General features: G+C 43.7%; 8 protein-coding genes and 1 non-coding gene across 9 annotated transcripts; 5 read left to right on the forward strand and 4 right to left on the reverse strand.

The window, feature by feature from the left end:
* Window positions 1–246: 246 nt before the first annotated feature.
* BDW74DRAFT_185644 (threonine aldolase family protein) lies at window positions 247–1,408 on the reverse strand (the record flags this gene model as incomplete). Its single annotated transcript, XM_073731077.1, has 1 exon — window positions 247–1,408. Exon 1 carries the CDS (start codon window positions 1,369–1,371, stop codon window positions 247–249), a length of 1,125 nt encoding a protein of 374 aa, XP_073583063.1. The 5' UTR covers window positions 1,372–1,408.
* A 910-nt stretch (window positions 1,409–2,318) lies between these two features.
* Window positions 2,319–2,785, forward strand: BDW74DRAFT_178922 (uncharacterized protein; the record flags this gene model as incomplete). Its single annotated transcript, XM_073729319.1, has 2 exons — window positions 2,319–2,384; window positions 2,465–2,785. 2 exons carry the CDS (start codon window positions 2,319–2,321, stop codon window positions 2,783–2,785), a joined length of 387 nt encoding a protein of 128 aa, XP_073583064.1.
* A 152-nt stretch (window positions 2,786–2,937) lies between these two features.
* BDW74DRAFT_154629 (uncharacterized protein) lies at window positions 2,938–4,236 on the reverse strand. Its single transcript, XM_073724712.1, has one exon. It carries the CDS (start codon window positions 4,223–4,225, stop codon window positions 3,053–3,055), a length of 1,173 nt encoding a protein of 390 aa, XP_073583065.1. The 5' UTR covers window positions 4,226–4,236; the 3' UTR covers window positions 2,938–3,052.
* Window positions 4,237–4,953: 717 nt separating this feature from the next.
* On the reverse strand, window positions 4,954–6,173 carry BDW74DRAFT_185646 (oxidase ustYa family protein; the record flags this gene model as incomplete). The annotated part of the gene is made up of 3 exons (XM_073731078.1): window positions 5,787–6,173; window positions 5,443–5,711; window positions 4,954–5,370 (listed from the first exon to the last, which is right to left on the reverse strand). The coding sequence occupies exons 1-3, from the start codon at window positions 6,112–6,114 to the stop codon at window positions 4,954–4,956; spliced, it is 1,014 nt and encodes a 337-aa protein (XP_073583066.1). The 5' UTR covers window positions 6,115–6,173.
* A 594-nt stretch (window positions 6,174–6,767) lies between these two features.
* On the forward strand, window positions 6,768–7,205 carry BDW74DRAFT_178925 (uncharacterized protein; the record flags this gene model as incomplete). The annotated part of the gene is made up of 1 exon (XM_073729320.1): window positions 6,768–7,205. One exon carries the CDS (start codon window positions 6,768–6,770, stop codon window positions 7,203–7,205), a length of 438 nt encoding a protein of 145 aa, XP_073583067.1.
* Window positions 7,206–7,644: 439 nt separating this feature from the next.
* Window positions 7,645–9,444, reverse strand: BDW74DRAFT_168388 (cytochrome P450; the record flags this gene model as incomplete). The annotated part of the gene is made up of 6 exons (XM_073726820.1): window positions 7,645–7,798; window positions 7,866–7,954; window positions 8,106–8,216; window positions 8,277–8,584; window positions 8,663–9,148; window positions 9,210–9,444. The coding sequence occupies 6 exons, from the start codon at window positions 9,442–9,444 to the stop codon at window positions 7,645–7,647; spliced, it is 1,383 nt and encodes a 460-aa protein (XP_073583068.1).
* Window positions 9,445–9,836: 392 nt separating this feature from the next.
* Window positions 9,837–10,899, forward strand: BDW74DRAFT_178927 (isoprenoid synthase domain-containing protein; the record flags this gene model as incomplete). Its single annotated transcript, XM_073729321.1, has 4 exons — window positions 9,837–10,035; window positions 10,187–10,215; window positions 10,269–10,513; window positions 10,584–10,899. 4 exons carry the CDS (start codon window positions 9,837–9,839, stop codon window positions 10,897–10,899), a joined length of 789 nt encoding a protein of 262 aa, XP_073583069.1.
* A 791-nt stretch (window positions 10,900–11,690) lies between these two features.
* BDW74DRAFT_t139 lies at window positions 11,691–11,779 on the forward strand. The gene has a single exon. It is a non-coding gene; the product is annotated as a tRNA-Asp (tRNA).
* Window positions 11,780–13,193: 1,414 nt separating this feature from the next.
* Window positions 13,194–14,099, forward strand: BDW74DRAFT_178928 (uncharacterized protein; the record flags this gene model as incomplete). The annotated part of the gene is made up of 1 exon (XM_073729322.1): window positions 13,194–14,099. One exon carries the CDS (start codon window positions 13,194–13,196, stop codon window positions 14,097–14,099), a length of 906 nt encoding a protein of 301 aa, XP_073583070.1.
* Between the last annotated feature and the right edge of the window lie 8,208 nt (window positions 14,100–22,307).

Here is a 22,307-nt window from a genome sequence, read left to right on the forward strand (position 1 = left end):
TTGGTCTGGTATAGTATTGGGTTCGGGATGGCTTAGTGTCCTTGACTGTTTCTCACCTATGTGATCTAGTGCGCGTTTCCAGAGGCCAAGGGCATAACCTCGGGGAGCGTTGGGGGGGCTTGCTGGAACTGTGATGGACAATCAAAGCCTACCATACTTCCAACCTTCGTAATCATCTAGGAATTTACCGGTGCTCGTAGAGATACCGTATCTCTGGGAGAGAAGAGGCAACCACCACCTGCGTATCTATTCCTTCTTTGATGATAGCAAGCGATCAAATACCCTCCCCAGCCGCTCCACAGCCTCGTCAACGATCTGATAATGGACGACAATCCTACCTCCTGACAACTTCACTCCTTCCTCCTTCCCCACGGCAATAATCTCATCAACACTAACCCCAGCATGCCCCAAGTCCAACACCGCCATATTCGTCTCAACCGGCCTGAGAACCCTCCCACCCCTCCCAGTCCACATTTTCTCAACCCCCTTCGCCCTCACATGCGTCCCAGCCAGCTTCCCCCCCTCACCAGTTGGTCCCTTTCCAAAGTTCTCCTCAACAGCCACCCTCGCCGCCGCGCAGATAACCCCTGCCTGCCGAATCCCACCCCCAAGACTCTTCCGCACCCAGCGGCAATGCTGCAGCGTCTTCTTGGGTCCAACAATAATACTCCCCATTGGCGCCCCAAGCCCCTTGGAGAAACAAAGCTGCGCCGTATCAAAGCACTCCAGGTACTCCGTCATACTCCCCGCCCCCGCAGCAACAGCCTCCCAAAGTCGCGCCCCATCAAGATGCATCTCTATCCCGTGTTCGCGCGCAAACGCTGAAATGCGTCGAACTTCAGCGAGCGGCGTGATGACACCCGCAAGCGTGTTCTCGAGCGATATTACCCGCGTCGGCGCAACGTGGATGTTATCACTTATGACCACCGTACGCTGTATATCTTCGAGCGTAAGATACTGCCCGTTGGCTGGTGTACACGGCTGGATCTGCGCCTGCGAGAGCGTCGCACACCCGCCGGCTTCGGAGGTAAGAATGTGCGAGCGCTCGTGTGCGAGGATTGCATGGGGCGGCTGGGTGAGCAATGACCGGAGCGCGATCTGGTTCCCCATTGTACCGGACATGACGAGGAGACTGTCTTCTTTGCCCGTGAGGTTCGCGATGAACGACTCGAAGTCGCTTGTTGTGGTGTCTTCGCGGTAGACATCGTCCATGAGCGTTGTTTGGGCGATTGCGCGCAACATTGACAGGGTTGGGGTTGTGATTGTGTCGCTGCGGAAGTCGTAAGCGGCTGGGCCGGGGGTTAGCCAGGTGGCTGCGACGGGGATTTGCGTTTCAGTAGGGGTGTCGGGTACATTCTGTGTGGAAGTCATCTTGGTGCTTTCAGGGGAGGGTTTGGATTGAGTTGGGTTCGTGTGTTGGTGGGAGGAGGGGTTGGATGGCGTGAAGGGAAGATGAGATGAGGGGAAGATTGATAAGACGTAAGCAAGCCTGCATGTGCAGTCATCGTTGATAGTGCCAGTCTAGTCTCCAACAGCTGCTTCGGATCAATGCTCTACCGATCTGTTGGAGATGCTTGGTGAGATAAGAGAACGTCTCCAACAGCCCTGGAGTACCTCGGTGGCTACCATACTCGTCGTCTATTCCCTTATCAGATTGACAAGGTGCTTGCAGACTTGATCCAAGCTAGCATACGGTACACATGTAGCTCTTTGGGAATTTTATATTTCACTCGGGCGCCTAAACATTATTTCTCTGATCGGCTTGAAACCCCCCAGATGAACCCGATGGAGAAGGCATGCTGGCAGGGCAGATCCTTCGCAGCGAGTTTCAGTTGCATCCGACGAGACGGTTACGAAATCACGAGTCGGTACCTATGTTTTTGCTGGCATTCCCGAACCTCAACGCGAAGGGGGATAAAGAACTGAAACGCACTCGATGCTTCTTGAATAGGATACCAAACGTAGATCTTCAAGACCGCTCGATGTCACAGGGGGTAATTATAATGAAAGAGACCCTCAGACACATGAGTAACAGGTGCAGATGTTGTATGGCCTCGAAAGTGCTAGCCTTTGTTGATTGCGGGAGGGGGGTTTACTGGTAATGGTAGGGAAAGACCTACCTAGGCAAGCAGCAGGTTGTTATTCGACTGAGGCTATACTGCTAACAAAGCAGCTTCAAAGTATAAATAGGCGCTGCCACATCATATACGAACAAAGAATTCAGGGAGTCGTACCTGCCTGCGCCCTGACATAAAGACTCCCTCGGAACCCCCTGCCCCAACCCCCATCAAAACGAAAGAAAGCAAACTCTCCCCAAAATGAAATCCCTCCTCCCCATCACATCCCTTCTCGCCATGCTCCCCCTGGGGTTCTGCGCCGGAGTGGTACGTACCCTTCCCTTCATCCCAACCAACCCTCCTCAACACGAACATCCCCCCTCTAACCCCCTGGTCAATACCTACAGGAAGACCCCATCTCCATAATCGTCTACTCCGAACGCGACTGCACGGGCCGAATCGCACAGTATATTTCCGTCGACGCAGGCCAAGCCTCGGGCACAATCATCGACTCCGAGTTCGGCAGCAGCATCAAGGTCTCGCGGGCGCTGCAGGACGGCGAGCAGCTGGATCTGTCGACGACGCCGTACATGGAGTCCTGGACGGGGTCGAGCGACCCGCATAGCTGCGAGAAGTTCCTGCATGCGTTTTTTCAGCAGCATTCGGGGGATTTGACGTCTTGTATGAATGTGCAGCCATTTTTGTGTTTTCGGTTGTGGGTTCATTAGTTGCTTCGAGAATGAAGTCTTGAGTGTCTTTTGAAATTCGTATGAGAGTTGAATTAGGATGTTGTGATGTGTTTGTTGTACCTTGATTAATGTGTTTACATAGTATTGGGTTTATGGTAAAGTGTCTGCCTTGGTTTTTTTGAATCTATTTACCTAAATATACCTTAATCACCACCGACACCTAGGAAGCCTTTTGCTCGTACGTACAATGATATTTCTTAATGCTAGTAACTCCCCCCTCTTAGAAAATTCTTAGTGATGGCAGCGCTACTTCTCTTCAACGGGATGCTTCTCCAAACTCTCATACCACTGCACCACCGAGCCCAGCAAAAAAGCCCACGACCCCCAAAACGTCGCCAGGGTACTCTGATACTCGACGCCCGAGTTCCCTGCTGCCGGTCCTAAGCACCCACACAACGTAAACCCGATTCCACCAACCGTATTCCAAAAGCCAATATGCCAGCCCAGGACATGGAAGGCCGGACGACACCACCGCGTCTGCGTCTCCAGCGTAAAGAGCAGCCCGCTCAGAATGAAGCACGAACCGCCTACGATCTGCGGAACCCAGTAGACCCCGTTTTCGACAGCCGGAGATAGAGTGCCAATGATGCCTGGGAGGCCCGTGAATCCCGCAATCCAGAAGATCGTCGCGCCGATGAACTGCACGGCTGAGGCCCAGAAGCCGAGTTCGTGGAGGTAATGGGTTCGGAGTTCGGTGAGGGTTGGGACCCATTTGAACGAGCGAGATGGCTCAGCATCCTCGCGTATCTGGCCTGCTCCTAGAAAGCGGCGATGGTCCGCGTGGTGATGGACACAGGAACCCAGATCCGGCTTGATATGCGTGATGACGGCCTTAGCCTCCTTCTCCGCCTCTAGCAGCGCCCATCCAAAACACCCGCTCTGGTCTTCGTTCACGGCCTCGAGGACTAGCAGGATACTGCCCACCTCGAAGACCGTCGCACCGATAAAGGCCGTGATCCCGCCGCCGCTCACGACCTCACCCGCAAACTCGGTTGAGGGAGCGGCGACCGGCAGCCAGACGAAGAAAGCATTGACAACCCAGATCACGGACCCCAGGGTAAAGAGGAACGCAACGCAGAAGGAGATGTCCCAGGCCGGGAAGGTCGTTAGCATGCGCAGGATTCCTTGGTAGATGGCGGTTGGGTGTGATGTTTTGCGGGGGGCTCTGCCTCTTTCCTCGACTGGTGCCTGCTTCTGGACCTGGATTGCGTGCCGGCCTTTGCGGTTGTCGCGGGAGCGCCAGAGGCGTGTGATCCTTGGTACTGGTTGAGGTACTGAGGCATCGGTGTGGGGTTGTTGGAGGTGGAAATGCGCTCTGGTGGGGTTGAGGAATGGGATGGGTCCGGAGACTGCGCTGGGTTCGTGGCCTTGGAGGGGGCTTTTGTTTGCACGGAAAGCGTGAGATCGGAGGGGCTTCATTATGTGCCCAGGTTGATCGGCTGGTGGGAAGGAAAAGAATTGGATCCTGGCGAAGGAAAGTGCTTGAATGGATGACATCATGAATCATATGACGCGGCCAATCAATAAAGCACAGGCTAGTGCAGGTTGGGCTAGCCCATCCTAACTCGGGCTTGCAGCATTGATCTATCCTGGACTGTAAGTGCTCTAGACGGTCAAGTCAAATGCCTGGAAATTGAGTTCAAGGAGAACACCTGCAGTTAGGGCAGTGGCCCTAACCACCCAGTCCTGACGGTATAAAATGCAAGCATAATGACACACCGTTTATATTATCAATAAACACGAAGACTATAAAGTAACGGCACCACTCCCAGTCATCAAGGCCTAGCCCTACCACTATCTTCCAGGACTATAGCCTCATATAGCATCAACAGCCACCATGCCGGCGGCAAAATCCCGCATTTTATCTCCGCAATTGAAGCCTAGTTGCAACAACCACCTAGTATTATAATTGCTTATAGTGACATCCCTTGGCTCTAGCGGCTCAAAACTCCCGAGGTCAGATATTCAATCGCTCCAGCAACGCTTTCCTACCATTTTCCCGCCGTATCGGAGTCGGAGATGCTTACGGCGTGCAGATAATTAGTCTGCCTGCACCGCTACGAGACGCATAACTACAAGGAACTCCCCGATTCTGTCGCAGCCCGGCTCAGCAATGCTACCATAATGACATTTCAACTTCAGTACAACTACCCACTACCGAACCCCCCCTCCTGCATATGATGCTTTCCCAACTTCACCCCCAACTCACTCTCCTGCGTCTCCCACGGCGCCGGGTACACAAACGCCCCCTCGGGCCGTTCCATCTTATCAAACTTCTCCCTCTCCACCGCATTCTCTGCAATATACTTCACAATCGCGCCGAAATCGCGACACTTGCGATTAATGCTAAAATCCGGCCAGGGCTCACGGCGCCCATCCACCCACGCCAGCGTCAGGACCTCCGTGTTCGCATTACACTGCAGATTCTGCAGCAGGATATCAACACAATGCCCCAGATGGAGCCAGTGCATTTTGTCGACCCGGTCAGAGATGAAGATGCTGCTGTTGTAGCCTGGGTATGAGCCGAATGCGGCGGCGCGGAGCATGTCGAGGCAGTGGATTTGCTGTCACCGTTCCCCTTACCATCATATCATACCTAGCAAGGAGGGAGGAGGAGAAATGGGTGTGGGACACACATGCATAACATCAAACTGCACCATGTACGCGTCATTGCCCATCCCCCAGTACGCGTCGTCGAAGCGTGCAACCGTCTCGGGGTCCTTTCCTAGCTTGAGGATTTTCTCGCGGGTGACGGGTACGGTGCGGATGTGCTCGTATGTCGACCAGGCGGCGTCGTTCTCGGGGCCCGGCTCCTGGCGTGCGATGGAGACTTCGGGGAGGGGGAAGAGCGTGCCGTTCATTTTTGTTTCGTAGGAGGGGATCTCGACGGCTTCGAGGATGGGTGCTACAAGGCGACTCGTGAGTTTTTCCTTTATGGTATGGTATCTATGGAGGCGGATGCAACATGGACTAGACTTACACCACCACGAGACCGGACGGAGGATGGCGTTTTTCTCGGACCTGCCGATCCCCTGCATTTTGGCGCTCAGGAAGACGGATGCCGTGATGCTCATCATGGCGAGGTTTGCGGTCGTCAGGCAGATGCAGCTCATTGAGAGAGCGGGTCTTGATGGGATTCTTTTCGTCTTCCTGTTGGTTCGCTTCCTCGTTCGCAGGAGTGCTTCGGAGACGATGCATTCGTGGTCGTCGTCGTCATCTCCCCTGTATGCTTCGCTTTTGAGGGCTTGAAATCTGTGCGATTGTCTGGAGCTTGGCCAGAGGTTTATGAGGACTCTAGCTTTCTCCATGATTGACAAACCAGTGGCATGGGAAGCTTCTGTGGGATGTTTGGTATGCTGGAGTAATTGCCCTTTGATCGGGATGCATGCGATGGCCTAGGTAACATGTTAACGGAGGTGGTCTACCATACCCTACTGCACGGGGACTTTTCTTTGGCGCCTTCACCCACTACATGTGAACCTCCCCATCAAGAATTTCCCTTTGATGCGGAGGGCAATTAGCTTGTCTACGATATCCTCATGGTACTACCTGGTACCCTACCATACCTCGGAAAGGTGCAGTCGGTGTAACCCTACAGCTCGCAGTATCATGTCTGCGCAGTCCTCTGTACTTTTGTATTTCGTGTCAAAGCGGGAGTATCCTGTACCTACTGCGCTCGGGTTATTTTGTAGTTACTACGGTAGGGTACTGGTAGTAGGTATGGTACCATCAGGTACCTAGGTAAGACAAAGTCCCGCGGGTGTAACGGTGCCCGCGGCATTTTCTAGCATATACACCAATTCCACGTAACTGGTGGCTATTCAGGCCAGAGATATAATGCCCGTGAGCACCATAAAGGGGCCCGGCCGTCTGCTCCCTTCAATCTTTCCTCGGTGACCAAGCGCAGTCCTCCGCCATCACCGCAACCCTAAACTCCCTCGAACCAAGCACTACCTGCAAAATGCATCTCTCTCACCTCCTAGGTCTCCTCGCTGCCGCGACAGCGACCATGGCCCTCCCCATGTCCGTCTCCACCATGCAGACCCCAGCCCAGGGAGTCACCATTCCCTCCACCACCCAGGGCAAAGAAACCGAGCAAATAAGCAGCGGCCTCGAGCAGCAGAAACACATCTATGACAACAACTACAGCCCGTCACCATCGTCATCGCCCTCGCCTTCACTCCGCGCAGATGGCGCGGACGGCCAGAAGATGGCTATGGCTATGGCTATGACTATGGATATGGATATGGGTATGGCCATGGATATGCCTACGAACAGCCCTCCGCAGCAGCAGAAGCAGAAGCGCATCAGTTACACTTACAATTACGACGGGTTGCCTTCGGTCGAAGAAGCTGGCGCTGAGGGGGCCGACGGTACTGACGCTGATGCCCAGGCATAGACTACCCAAACATCCTGAGTCTGAGTCTGACCTCGGGCGCCATGTCAACCTCAACGACCCCGGACACCTGCGGCTGTTGTGTTACAGCGCCGGAATCTGTCGCTGGATGCATTGGGTGTGATGGGTCTACAAGGGGGTGGAGAAAGGAGGAAACAGGCTGGACACATACCATACCATAACATAGGTTCTCAGATAGCATAGCATATTCAGAATTTGAACTCGTACTGAATATCCCGCGTCGGGGTGTATCCATGTGGTGTTTGTATCTAGTGCATTATAGAACACGGCAGTGAACCAACAAGCACAAGGTGATCTGATCTTTTCTTCCCGCTACTTCGTATTTGGATTGGAATGGATATGGTACTGTGGTGCTTGCTTGCTTGCTTCAGCTCCATCCGGAAAGTCCCTACAGCTTCGGTTTATCCCTCCAAGCACTCCGTCACCTTCCCTTTAACAGATATTCTTCTCTTTTTAGATACGCAATCGCCAGATCCCGTCCTACCTCGAGGTTAGCCTCGGTAATGTCCACCATTTCCATATCGAATCGGCGGACGATGTGTGCGAGCGTGAGGTAGAGTTCGAAGTATGCGAGACTGCACCATGCCATGTTAGCTCGGTCAAACCACATTAACGCCGGGTTAGTTATAGCTTGGTATGTACCCCATGCCCAGACACTGCCTACTCCCCCTGGAGAACGACATTAGGTATTTATGCAGTGGAAACTCCTGCTCCTTAGCCTTGATCCAGCACTCGGGGTGGAACGCGTGCGGGTCTGGGAAGATGCTTGGGTCCATGTGCGTTAGGTACGTTGAGATTGCGACAGGGGTCAGGGAGTATCATCAGTTAGATCGATAATCCGTGAAGTGCGGTCTTGGTTATGAGTTTGGGGTGGATGTTTACCCCCGGTGGAATCACCCAGTCTCTGAATACAGGGGCTTCGTCGGGCGCAATCCGGGCCTGGCGGAATGTGACGCCATGCGTGAGGCGGAGAGCTTCGGTGATCACGGCCGTCTAGCAATATCAGTACATAGAACAATGTAGGCATCGAGGGCTTGGATCTTCGGGACTCACCAGAGACGGCAACCGCTCGAGTTCCGACCACGAGGACCTGCTGTCTAGGTCTGGCATGACAGAGTCTACAAGCTCCTTTCGCAAACTTCTCAGAATTGCCTTACTGCTGAAGATGTAGAAGGACGCCAGCGCCAGAGTTCGTGCGGTCGTCACAGTACCGGCGGCTAGCACGACGAACCCCTCGTCCATCAGTCGGGGAGCTGTTCGTTCCGAAGCTGGGATATTGGGGCTTGAAAGGGCGCTGAAGATAGTCTCTCTGCGGTTAACTTCATCGTTTGGGTCTTGGCGTGTGTCTTCGCAAGTGCGTCCTCAGATTGCTGCCGCAGCCCATTCAAGACAGCCAGGGACTGCGCATAGCTCGGCCGAAGCAACTGGAGCAGCCAGACGGGCGTGAAGGAGAGGGTGCGGCGGAAGAAAGGGAAGAAGCGGTTGATGGGGAATGCCATGGTAATCTCGTTTGTGCCGGAGGGGATATCGTTTGTTGAGCCATTTCCCCCGTAGATACCCATAGCTCTGACCAAATGAATAGTACGTGATGATGTCTGCTGTAAGATCGGCGTATAGACTGTCGAGGCGGAGCACGTCGTTGGCTCTATTGGCATTCATGAGCTTCTCGCAAAGTATATCAACGGATTCCTGAATAAATGGGCTAAGGCTCTCTCGGGATCGCCGCGAGAAGAAGTTCTTCAGATATCCCTTCCGCTGACGATGGTGGACATGGTCGATGGTTGAGATGACAGAGTGAGGGCTGCTGAAAGCCACGGTGAACAGGGAATCCTTGGTGCGGGTGTGTGCTCCGGAGGCGTAGACAATGTCAATAAACTCAGGGTCTTCGATGTGGATTTCGCGGGGGTTGATTCGGACGATTGGGCCTGTGGCAGGTTTAGTGGGGGTTTGGTGTTGCTGGTTACGTAGGAAGGAGAGCAGGCTTACGATACTGCTCATGCATCTTCTCAATCTCCCACATGAACATGCCCCCACGGATCACGTCATGGTAGAATTCGTGCAGAGACGAGCAGACGGCGAGCTTTGGGCCAGGGGATATACTGAGGGGGTGGAGGTAGATGTTATAGATGAGACTGGTGCAGATGTATAACACAATGCACAGTCCAGCATGAAGCAGGAGGGTGGAGAGGTCTGCAATGAGTAGACCAGCAAGGAGAGTCATTGTGCCATGGTTATCAACTGAACTGACAAGATAATCAAACAAGAGGCTTGCTCCGAAAATCATATGAGATTTTTGGTTCTTAAATGGGCCGTCAGGAGTTCCTAATTAGGTTCAGAGACAGTGAATTGTTGATGGTTGAAGAGAGTGAAGAGGGACCCTTAGGAAGAAGGTGCAAGGACTAGATAGTCACTTGTTACCTAGGTAGTAACAGTCCTAGTTGTGTTACTTGTTGAATATGTGTCTCTTTAATTCTCCTGATCATGTTCCTGGAGATTATAACACGGGCATAAATCCACGCACATACTTGAACCAACCTTCATACCCAACTCTCGCTGTTACCTGTTGCCAATACTTCTCACCCTACCAGATACCCAGATAGTACTTTCCGCAAAATGGAGCTGACCCTAGACACAGACCCCTCCGGCATTCACAAGCCAACATATATCATCAAACACCCTCTTCAGTGGACCGGCAAATTTACCCCCCGTCAGCATGTCCTTGCCGATGCAATCTGTGCGATGAACAACGACTTTTTCGTCAAACATTGGCCTTTCAAATCCGAAAAGCAGCGTCAGAAGTTCCTAGATATGGGTTTATCCCGCTGGTCAACATCGATGTGTCCCAATGCCCTGGATTCGAGGATGCCGGTTTTTGCGCGCTTCATTACGGTGCTCTTTCTAATTGATGGCTTGCCTCCTTGCATCCAAATTTCATTGTCCATGGCACTGACTGGCTGTCCCAGACATGATCGACAAACTGGGCAACGTCGAAGTCAGTACCATACCTATCTATACCACGTATGCCAGCTACTAACTTACAACCAGGGCCGAAAGTACACCGACACCCTCACCCACGAACTCGAAACCGGAAAAGCCCGTATCAGTACCGATATCGCATCTCAAGCTCTCGCTGTCCTCTTCGACCAAATCAGACTCACCGATAGGGAAAAAGCCGACGACCTTTGGTGCGCCCTGCTGCCCTTCTGGCGCGCCCAAACAGAGCCCCATCGCGATAGAGCCACGACGCTCGACGAGTACCTGAGCTGGAGAGCGACGGATATCGGGCATTTGTATGCCGCATCCTCTTCTAAATTCCTCTGGTTACTACTAGACGCAACTAACTGTTTCTTCTTCGTCTAGCGTCTCAACCGCCCTCGGCCGCTGGGCCACCGGCGTCTCAATCCCAGCCGACGAAGCAGACCTCATCCATGAAATCGATCTCAACATCGCCGCGCACGTCTGTCTCGTCAACGACCTCTTCAGCTGGGAGAAGGAGCTCCTTGCCGCATCAGAAACAGGCGCCGAGATCGTGAATGCGGTTGGGATCGTCATGCAGCAGGAAGACGTGGATGCGGACACCGCTCAGCGGATGTTGGCGATCAGGATGGAGGAGCTGGAGACTAAGCACTACCAGCTTCTTGACGGCAAAGGGAAAGAGCTCTCGAGAGATTCTTAGAGACTCTGGCGTCTGGGAATGAGTCCTGGAGTCGGGGGACCGCAAGATATAATGTTGTTGGTTGGGAGCTGCGGAAGCCTGAAGTGGAGAATATTAGCTTTAGGGCTTTTGGGCTTTTGGGCCATGGCCGCTAGAGATGGTTGGTGGGGTTGGGGTCTGCATACGGATTATTGGTGTGTAGATTACCTAGCAGGTACCTAGGTACTTTACCAGGACTTATGGTACAGCCGAAAACAAACCCCGAGGTGAAACCAGCGGATGAATTATCATTACGTAGACTCAAAGGTAGACTCCGACCTGCTGTGATGACAGGGTTTCAAGAACCTCAAAGTAGCGTAAGTCAGTGGGAAGGAATACTTAGGGCTTCCGCTACATGCATCCTGCCATTTCCTGTCAACGGCAGCAGGTTCGACCAGAAAGGGGAAGAAGAGAATAGCAGGGCAATTACAGATCATGTCCAGGTATCTCCAAGATTAGAGAATTCATAATTCTAACACCATGGGCCCCCTGCTTAAGCAGATGATGACCTGGCCCGGGAACACAAGAAGAGACCCGGGCACTGGGAATTAGGGCTAAGGTGCTAATCCAAAGAGCAGAGCTCAAGCTTGCTACATCTGCACACCTTACTAGACTATAGTTTCCGCGTAATCAGATCTCTCTTCTATGTTTAAGCAGACATTTTCCCAGGTATATGTCCACAACTCGCTGCTGTAGAGCTGCGTTCTGTGGAAAAAAGGCTGGTCTGCGGTGCCTATATGGGGTGTAAAGGCAGACAATGATCTTTATGCACATCCTCGATGGTCTAACGGTCATGATTTCCGCTTGTCACTTCCTGCAAGAACAAGCGCGGGAGACCTGGGTTCGACTCCCAGTCGGGGAGAAGAATTTTTGCTTTTGCTTTTTGGTTTTCTTTCCTTTTGCTTTTTGGGTCTTGTGGGTGTTGTGGGTATGCTGAGTGGGCCACAGGGCTCCGCGATGACAAACAGGGCAAAGAGAACAGCAGCATGAACTTCCCTCATGATCAAGCCGGGAATACTCGAGCATGTTCTGGACGGCTGGTATGTGCCGAAGAAAAGACCTGCAAGCCGATGAACTGCACAACGTCTGCTTCTTTGGCATGATTGGATGGCTGAAGTACGGGATGTATGGCTTGAGATGGGTTACGGTACCTAAGTAGGGACAGCGTGAACCATCAAGCATTATTCTAGAGTAGTCTGTGTTCTCGTCGAGCTTACCTAGCGAAGGATAGTTCTACTATTCATTGCTGCGTGTGGCCTCTATCCTATCACTATTACCTTGTTCTAGGGATTCGGGAAGGCGTTTGAAGCCTAAGTTAGGGCTACCCAAGGCACCTAAGCCACCGTTACACAAATCCCCGTCCATCCGCCCTCCGCTTATACACTCACCAATGCATCAAAACTCTCCCCACCAACAAAAACACTGCTCGCAGCAAAAACATACAACAGCTGGGATTCGCATGTGGTCACCCACCATACTACTAACCAGCCGGCGTGTGGCTTGAATGCGGTCAGAACCCGGGTGGGTGCCGTCCGGGTGAGATTAGGGTTAGGCCGCTTTACTGTCGCGCGCCCTGGGTGAGATCAGGGTGAGTGCCCGCTTGACCCACCTGAAACCCGCCAGAACCACTTAAACCGCTTGAAGAATGGCTAGATTATCGGATACACCACTTGAGGAGCCTGGAAGAGGTCGCCTGAGACTCTGACTGCTCCCCGGCCCCGGAGCCTCTACTAAGGAGTTTGTCTACAAGGACTTTAGATTGAATGACCTTACTAAGTACACAGAAGAGATACAGAAGATATTCTAAGACTATGTAGTGAAATGCAGAACCCTCTGTCAAGAAAGCAAGAAGCTAAAGGAGCCGAATACAGACCTCCAGAAATAGTACATAGAGCTCTATAGTAAAACTTGAGAATAAAAGGGTCACGGCAAAATTGCGCAGAAACATCAAGACTATATAAGCTGAGAGGGATAAGTTCACAGTCCGCCTTGCTCGCGCAAATGACCGCCAGAGCTCTGTTATCCCCGCCGCCAGCATCTGTGAAACTGGGAAGGTTGAGAGTCAATGTAAAGTATAATATAGGGTTATGGCTCGGACAAGACTATAACTTAGAGTTTACCAGCAAATCAGGTGCTTATCGTAGACACGCTGTTAGAACGTCATGGTGGCAATTTGCACCACTTCTAGGTAAAGATTCCACTGGACACTGCAAGCCCGTCATATCGAAGATACCAAGCATTCCGAAATAAAGCACACAGCTCCAACAGCAAACAACATGGCCGTTAATGGAATGGTCTCGGAGATCGCAGTAAATAGCCCTGAACGCGGCTTCCTGGGGAGCCTCGCGCCGTCCATAGAGCGTTACCCTTACCAGGGCAGGAGCCAATATGTGGAGTTTTTTGAATCAAAATGCGAAGACTGGTTCGAAAACCCAGCTGAAGTCCCGGACTTGTTCATGGTCACCAACATCACAAACGATATCTTTGAGCAGATTTTCGTCCCCGCCGCTGAAGCAGAGGATGACTCCCCCGTTGCCCGCTGGATATTCTACGACGCCGCGCTTGAGCTCCTGTTGATAAGGATGGGTAAGAGTGCCACCCACGAATATGCCGCGGGCGCCTTCGACACGATCCTATTCGAAGCCACTGAGCCCACGGGGCTGGGTCGCCGACAGTTCTACTTCTTCGATAGCACCCAATGTCGAGCTGAGGAGGGGGCTAAGGAGGCCGACAAGGCCTGGATACCTATCCGGATGCCCGCCGGTCGCAATAAAGACTGGCCCAGTGCGGTGCTGGAAGTCGCATTCTCCGAGACCCAGTCGAAGCTGCAGTCAGATGTCCGGTATTGGCAGCGGGCGAGCGCTGGCGAAGTGCGCATTGTCTTTGCTCTGCGCATTGGCCGTGCCCGGCAGCGGGAAATCACGATCGAGCAATGGGTGTTTGAAGATGGCCGTTATCATCACCAGGGACTCGTGACTCTTACGCAACTACAAAATGGCACCACGAAGGTGCATGGTGCGCCCATCACCGTCGAGTTTGAGAAGCTCTGTCTACGTGCTCCGGCCACACCCAGGGAACATGAGGCCATTGAGATCAATGAAGAGAAGTTTGAGTTTTTGGCGGAACAGATCTGGACTGCGCAGGATGAGGAGCAGGAGAAGAAGAACAGGAAGAAGCACTAGTCGGCTACTAGACGGCGTGCATTTTCTCTTTGCATGCTCGTATCAACGGATAGACTGTTGTCAAATTGAACTAGTCCTTACATGGACATCATGTGAAATAGTGTCACCTGAGGTGGAGAATTTGTGGGAAGCAAGAGTATGTCTGTTCTATTGGGTGGCCGCAGGTTACAGGTGAGGTGGACGCGTTCGCTTGCAAAGGTGGGCCGTAAGCAATCATGTGATTAAGGCGGCCATACACCTGGCCCCTTACCGCTTCTGTTTATATTACAAGCCTTAGTTTCCATGCCACCTAATACAAGTATTATATACGCGTGATCAGTTAATAAATAGTTCTTAAGCAGTTCAAAAGTCAATAAACAAAAGGGGAAATATAAAATAATAAGCAATTAAGAAGCACCTAGCAAGTAGTTCTTATATATTATTTATTATTTATTAAAGCCGCTTCCTTCTTTTTATAAGCTTTAACTCCTTCTTTTTATTCTTTGGCTGCATATCTCGCACCTCTTCTTCACCTTTTTTAAGCTTGATTTTATCCCTTTTAAGCTTATTTTCTAATTCCCTTAGCTCTAGAGCTTGCCGCTGTTGCTTAAAGGATATCTGTGCCTTCCAGCGCACCCACCGCCTTCGTCTTATAGGTGCGCCACGCATTTTTCGTAGTTATATATTTTTTATAATTTTTTAAAGTTTTAAAGCCTTTTAACCTATATAGTTACATAATATATTTAATCCTTATAAAAATTATAAAACCTAATTAAGTAAAGCTGTTACTTGTCAGATAAAGCCTGCCAATCCGTCTTAAACCGGTGGGATTTAAGGATATTCTGTGCTTAAGAGTAGAAGGTATAAGTCTTAAGATTAAAGGTCTTATATAAAAGACTAAATAAAAACTAAAAGGTAGGGTAGCTTGGTTTTTAAAAATAATAAATAATAGCTAAAACTATTTAACACTATAAAAATAGTTTTTTAAATATATAACTAAATTAAATTATTATAAAGTACCTAATATAACTTTTATTATATCCTGTTAAAGCACCTGCTTTATAATAGCATATTAATTAATATAATTATAATCCCTTTCTGTCCTAGTATTATATTATTTACTATAACCAGTCTGGAATATCCACGACTCCGGTTCCTGACGTGACAGTCAGTCACACCGTATCATTGTAACAAATCCATTGGTTGACATCAGTCCGCGCCGGCCGCGTTCCCTGACATTACTATTACCCTATTTAAAGAAAAACTAAATATTATAAAAATTATATAAGAATTCACAGTGTCTAGTATAATAATATAAAGCTAAATTAAAAAAGTAAAAATATTAATAACTCCTATTATAATATAAAAATACCCTATAGCTATATTAAGAAAAGGTATTAGTTAATTAGATTATAAAAATATAAGCTTGGAACCTCCCGCCCACTACTTTTATTATAAAGGCGTGGGCAAACCAGGCGCTTGCCTGCACGGGATCTCTGGATAAGAAGATTAGCAAGATATAATTATATTAATTTAAGAAATATATACCAGCACACCTAGGCCTTGCGCTAGTAAAGTAAAAAAGTAAAAAAATATAATATATTTAAGTAAAAAATACAGGGCTTTTAAAGCACTAGTATTATTAGCTAAAAGTTCTTTTTTATAATATTCCTGCCCGCCTTGTATATAACTTTAATAAATATAAATTTTAACCAGGTCAGGGGCGGGCTTGCAAGGTCTTTGGTAAATTAAACTACCTTAATTTTATAAAGGGCGAGTAAGGTAAAAATATTATTATAATAAAGTATATTTATACTAATAATTAGCTTATAAATCTGTTCTTTATTTTTAAAGCAAGTAAAAGCTATATAAAATACTAGTATTAAGATAATAAGGCCTTACTAGCTAGTATTATTATTATAATCTTATTAAATAAATAAATATTAAATAAACTCGCGCTTGGCTGGTTAATTTAATTTAACCAGGCTATAAAGAAGCATATAAAAATAAATAAAAAATATTACTTAATATTTAATAGCTATAGCTTACACTTTATACTTAGGTTCTTATAATACTATAAGGATAATAATATTATTCCCTTTAAATTTTTTTCTTATTTAACTTACCTTTGCCAGCTGCTTAACGGAAAGCTGTTTCTTAATTATAAGTAATAATCAATAATAACTCATTATTTTAGGGTGGTAGGTTATATAAAAAGATTAAATTTCTAAAAGTTATTATACTAATACACGCGAAGTCATTCTTACAGTAAATTATTTAAGAAGTATTTAGGGATCGCGGAATCTAGCTAGTTAATAAAGTGTAAATTATTAAGCAGCTTTATAATAAGCTAGTAATCCCTAATATATTTATATTAAAGCTTTACAGGAGTTATACACCACCTTTATTATTATTTTTAAATATTAAAAATAATTCTTTAGTAATAATTAACATGCTTATAAAAATTAGGCAAAGATTATAAAGGATATTACTAATATCTTAAATAATGCAAGGCGGAATTTAACCAAGATCTTTTAATACTAAATATTAAAGCTGGAGGAGTTATAAATAATACAGGAAGTAATTTATAAGATACATGCCATGTAAAAGCCTTAATACTAAAATTATACTAGGTATTAAGTTAAACTATTATTTTAAAATAAAATTATAAAGGTTTATAATATAATTTAGTTAATTAATAATTATAAGGCTTAAAAATCGCGCGGTAAAGGAAAAAAAGCTGGCAAAGTAATTTAAAAAAGTTTATAAATATAAGCCCACCCAGCGCCCGCAGGAGAATATTTAGCAGGTAATTAAGAATAAAAAATATATTATAAAAATAAAAAAAGACTTTTAAATTAATAAATAATTATATTTATTATTATATAGCCTTAAATTTTAAAAAACTACAAAAAATACATAACTATAAAAAATGCGTGGCGCACCCATAAGACGAAGGCGGTGGGTGCGCTGGAAGGCACGGATAGTGAATTCATGGAAGCAAGACAGTAAAGGCCGCGGGAAGAAGAAACAATCCTAAGCAGTTAGTAGCTGCTTGGAAACCAGTTATAAAGCAGTTACTATAACTCACTATTAAGACCGTAATTAAGATTGTTTAGGTAGTAATGCCTCTAATGTCACGGGCCAGTGCCTGATATTGGACACGGGCTAGCGCCCGTGCACGTGACCTTGGCATGTTAATAGGAAGAACACGCCCGGAGAACTTTCTTTTTTTAAGCTTTTTATATATAGTTTATGGACTAGCTAGATTAAATATAAGTCTAGCTTTAATTTTTTATATATAAAAAGCTTTTAGTTCTTAATTATTAAACTAATAATAAAATGTAAGTAAATAATACTTAAAATAATAATATATATAATATAACCCTTAATAATTATATAGCCACAGGAGTTAACAAGCCCCCCTACATGGGTATAAATATTATTATAGTAATAGCATAAACCTAAGCTATATAAAATAAAAAGCAGGAGTAATATATATTATATAATATCACTTAAAAAAATAAATATAATATTTTAAAGTAATGCTAGAGTAGCAAGCTTTACTAATAATAATAATAATAATAATAATAATAATAATAATAATAATAATAATAATAATAATAATAATAATAATAATAATAATAATAATAATAAAAAACTGGAAACTTTAAATTAAATAAAAATAAAATTAGTATTTAAAACCTTACTAAGTAAAGAATATTTACTACCTAATATAAGGTCCTTGGCCTTAGAAGAGGTTTGTAAATAGTGTGAAAGGGTATAATATATCTAAAAGGATAAGAATAAAAGGGTTTTATAAGTTTTTTTTTCTAGAAATTAGCTTTATTATAAAATTAATATTAAGAATTAAAACTTTCCCCTTACAAAGAATAAGTATTTTTTATATATATTAAGTTAGCATGGGTGCTAACTTAGCTTATTTATAAAAAATTCTTTATAAATATCTCTTAAGTTCTTATAAAAGGGCTATATATAATATTATAGGCTTTATAATTACCTCTTTTTTTATAGCCTTAGTCCCTTAAGGCCTATATTCTTATAATTTTTATAACTAGCTTAAATATCTTAAAATACCCTTAAAAAATCTTTATAGCAGCCTAAAAAAAACCCTTTATAAAAAAAATTATTATATAATAAAAAAAATATATTTCCTAATATACTACTACCCTTGTAACCCTTTATACACAGCCTTAAAAGCTTTTTTTAATTATATTAAGTTTTTATAAGTACTTTTTCCTAAAGCATTAGGCCTTGCCCTGTAAGATTATTTATCTTTTTATATATTAAAATTTTTTATAAATTATAAATATATATTATTACTATAAATACATTAATATATTTAAGTATCTTTATATACTCCCTTATATTTTAAGTACAGTACTTCCGCGAGCATGGTCTTTATAAAATAAAGGTTATTTTAATATTATAAACCTTGTAAAAATTTTATTAAATATCTTATACTTCCAGCCCCCCTCTTGCTTTATATATTATTTAGAAAGTTCCGCGAGAAGATTAAAAGGCTATAATTTTTATAATAGTACCTGCTGGCTATACTTATTATTACCTGCAGGAGAAATATTATTCCAGGTTATTTTTTTATATTAGTTTTTAATACTAAAATACCCTCTTATTCTCTTCCTTTTTTTTCTATTTTTTCTTTTTAATAATATACTTTAAAAACTCTGTGAGTATGGCTATTCCTTCGCAGATTTTTTATTATTATTTATCCCATGTTATTTCTAAGTTATTTTTAGAAGGTCCTCCTAATTCTTAGCCCTTTTATAATTATAGCTTATAAGGTCTTTCAGGCGCCTATAAGTAATATACTTTAGTATCTTTACCCTTATATTTTTTTCTTATTTTTTATTATATATTTTTTATTTTAAAATTATTATATAAGGTTCTCCTGGCTCTTAGCCACCTATTAACTTTAGCAAGTAAGATTTTATAAATACTTTTAAGTAATATACTCTAGTATTATACTTTCTTACTTTACTTTTATAGCCCTTACAAGCAGGTAATTATTAACTTATATATAAATTTTTAAGTTATTAAAAATACCTCCTGTTATTACTACTTTCCTGTTCCTGGCCTTTCTTATACCCCCGCCTGTAATTACTCGCGGTCTTAATCTTTAGGCTAGCCTAGGTACTAATAACTAGCAGTATCTTAATCTTTAGCTAAATTTAATAAATATCCTTTTTCCTTGCATAGATACCCGGGGAAATATAATTATAATACTATTTAATATTATTATATAAATACTAGTTATTATAAGTATTCCTAATACTTTTATATATATATATTAATATCTTATAATTACCTGGCCACCTTGTGGTTAACACACCCCCTGCCTAAGGTGGGCCACTCTCTAAAAAGGCCTGGGATACCTTACCTCCGGGCATGGTAATAGTTAATAATTAGGCTATAACTTAGTTTATTAACTATTCAGGGAATATATTATTTTATTAAAAAATCTTTTTTATAAATAACTTTTTAATTTTACCTAGCCTTGCATCCTGGGACAGTACTAAGCCCCTATTTAATTAAGAAAAATAATAAATTTTTGCCCTAGTGCGTAGGCATATATATTAATATAGTTATACTAGTAAGATCTAAATTATAAACCATATATAAACTTATAAGGTTATTTTTATAATACATGCTGGAAATAAATTTTTTATAGCTATAAGTATACTAAGTACTATTACCTATTTACTAGGATTAGTAAAGGCTAACCTGTATTTATAAAATATATTTTTAGGGGGATTAACAAGAAGTATAATAATTATTTATATTACTTAATTCTTTATTCTTTACATAAAACTGGGTAGTCTGGTTAGGCACTGCAGGCTTAAGTTTTAGTAAATAGTTACTAGTTAATTCACCCGCAGAGCCTTTTCCTATAAAAATAATAGGCTTTATTTCCTGTGCCTATGAGGTATACGCGTATAATAGTAATTTTTATAAAGGATGGTTAGGTATTAGTTCAGAAGGGGAGGATGCTATTAATTAGGTTCGCGAAGAATATTTTTACCTTGTTTTTAAATAAGGGTTTTTCTTCCTTCTTATTATATACTTTTTATACACCTGTAAGTGCTTTAAGTTTCTAACTAGCTTTTTTATAACCTCCCTATATTTTAATTACTTTACTTAAAGCTACTTAAGAATTTTAATACCTAGACCTAGAATATTCTTTATATAATACTTTTTTTTATTCTTATTCGCGAACCTGGTTTTATAATACTTACAAGTATTTACTCCCTTTATTTTCTTGTGTTCGCGGAGCATGAATATATAAAATATATTATATATATAAAGACTAGCTAGTAAAGCTATATAATAGGTATTTTATTTCATTTACTTTACCACCCTTTATAGACTAGACCGGAGCTAATCTAACTTCTGGTTTAGCCTTATCCGCGACTAATTTATATTACTAATTTAATATAGTTACTAACCTAAAAGGTTCTCGCGACCCTTTTTACATTATAATACTTTATTTACAAGGCCTAAGCAGCTTTAATATCCTTCCTGGCCTCCTCGCGGATTTTCTGGAGGTGTCTTATTTAATTAAACACCTTGCAGGATACCTTATCCCCTAGTTCCAAGTCTAGTATAATAACTTTAGGATTTATTTTATATATTATATAAAATAGTGTATCCCGAATAAATGCCTGCCGCGAGTTATTATATAAACTTTATAAAAGGTAAAGAATTAACCTAATTATCCTGCAAGAAGTTAATATATCCTTGTAAGAATTATCCTAAAATATTATTTAAGTATTTTATTTAGCTATTTATTTATAAATAATATGCAGTACTTATTAAGTACTTTACTAAGATATAATATATAAAGTTTAACCAAAGCCCCTTTATAAAAACACTCCCATGGTTTTTTATAATATTTACAGGCATGCCATGTAACCAGAATACCTTATAAATCACCAGGTAAGCTAGTTTATAGCCCTTAATTAACTTTCTTATAAAAATAAAGTAAGCCATCTTGCTTATTTAATTTACTATTACTAAAATAATATTATATACCTCCCGCAAGTTATTAAGATCTTCTGTTTTAATACTTGCAGGCAGGTTTATAATAAAATCCATGCTAACCTATTCCCAGGGCTCCGCGGGTACTAGTAAAGGCTAAAGTAAGCCTTATTACTTACTATAGATTACTCTTAAACCCTGGTAGATACTACATGACTTGCAGTACTTCCTGAATGCTTTTATGCACCTTAGGGGTCCTTCCTTATAATTTATTTTTATAAATTATACTTAAGACCTTCCTTGCTAAGGGGTCCTGCTTTAAGAGAGCTAGTAAACTTTTTAAGATTTTGTATAAGGGATCTGGCCTAATGTAAAGCCCATGACATTGTACATAGCCCTTCCACAAGAACTTAAGAGATATCCGCGGAGGATCTTCCATGGATAGGCTAAGTTAGCACCCGTGCTAACTTAGCATATATAAAAAATACCTGTCCTCCGCGAGGGGAGAGTTTTAATCCTTAATATTAATCTTATAATAAAGCTAGTTTTTAAAAAAAGGCTTTTAAACCCTTTTATTCTTATCCTTTTAGGTGTATTACACCCTTTCACACTATTCGCAGACCCCTTCTAAGGCCAAGGACCTTATACCTAAATAGCCCCTCCTTTTTATAAATCCTTTTTACCTCCTTATAAGGAACCTTTATCTTTAATAAAAAATCACTATTATTAATAATTATAACTACAAGCCATACTTGCCCGAGCTACCAGGGACCTAACTTATTTATATAAGTTATAAACTAGTCCCTTTCCAGGTCTTCTTATAAAGCCTGTACTATAGTGCTTTTTATAATTATATTTAAAAATATATCCTTTTAGGCACCTTGCGCGTCTGTAATACCTAATTACTAAAGCAGCTTTTATTTTACTTGCTTTATATAACCCTGTTGGTCTTCTTTATATTAACTATTTTATATATAGTTAATTCTTCGTGAAGGTCCATCTGCAGGGTTTAACTTCCCTGTATAATAAGTAATCTAAAACTAGAACCTAGCCAAAAACTAAGACTAATAAATTTATATTCACGAGAGTATCTTTATTAATAACTAGAATATAGCCAGCGCCTTATGGTCCGTGACCACCTTAACCTCTTGTAACATACCTTAAAAATAGTACCTTTATTTATAAAAAAACTTTATAATAGCTAGAAGCTCT

This window comes from Aspergillus multicolor (assembly GCF_047715735.1).
Source record: "Aspergillus multicolor strain CBS 133.54 unplaced genomic scaffold BDW74scaffold_15, whole genome shotgun sequence".
NCBI classification, from domain to species: domain Eukaryota; kingdom Fungi; phylum Ascomycota; class Eurotiomycetes; order Eurotiales; family Aspergillaceae; genus Aspergillus; species Aspergillus multicolor.

Coding starts and splice junctions, on each gene's coding strand:
- BDW74DRAFT_154629 (XM_073724712.1), bottom strand. CDS start 4,225: ATGAAGCCCCTCCGATCTCACGCTTTCCGTGCAAACAAAAGCCCCCTC.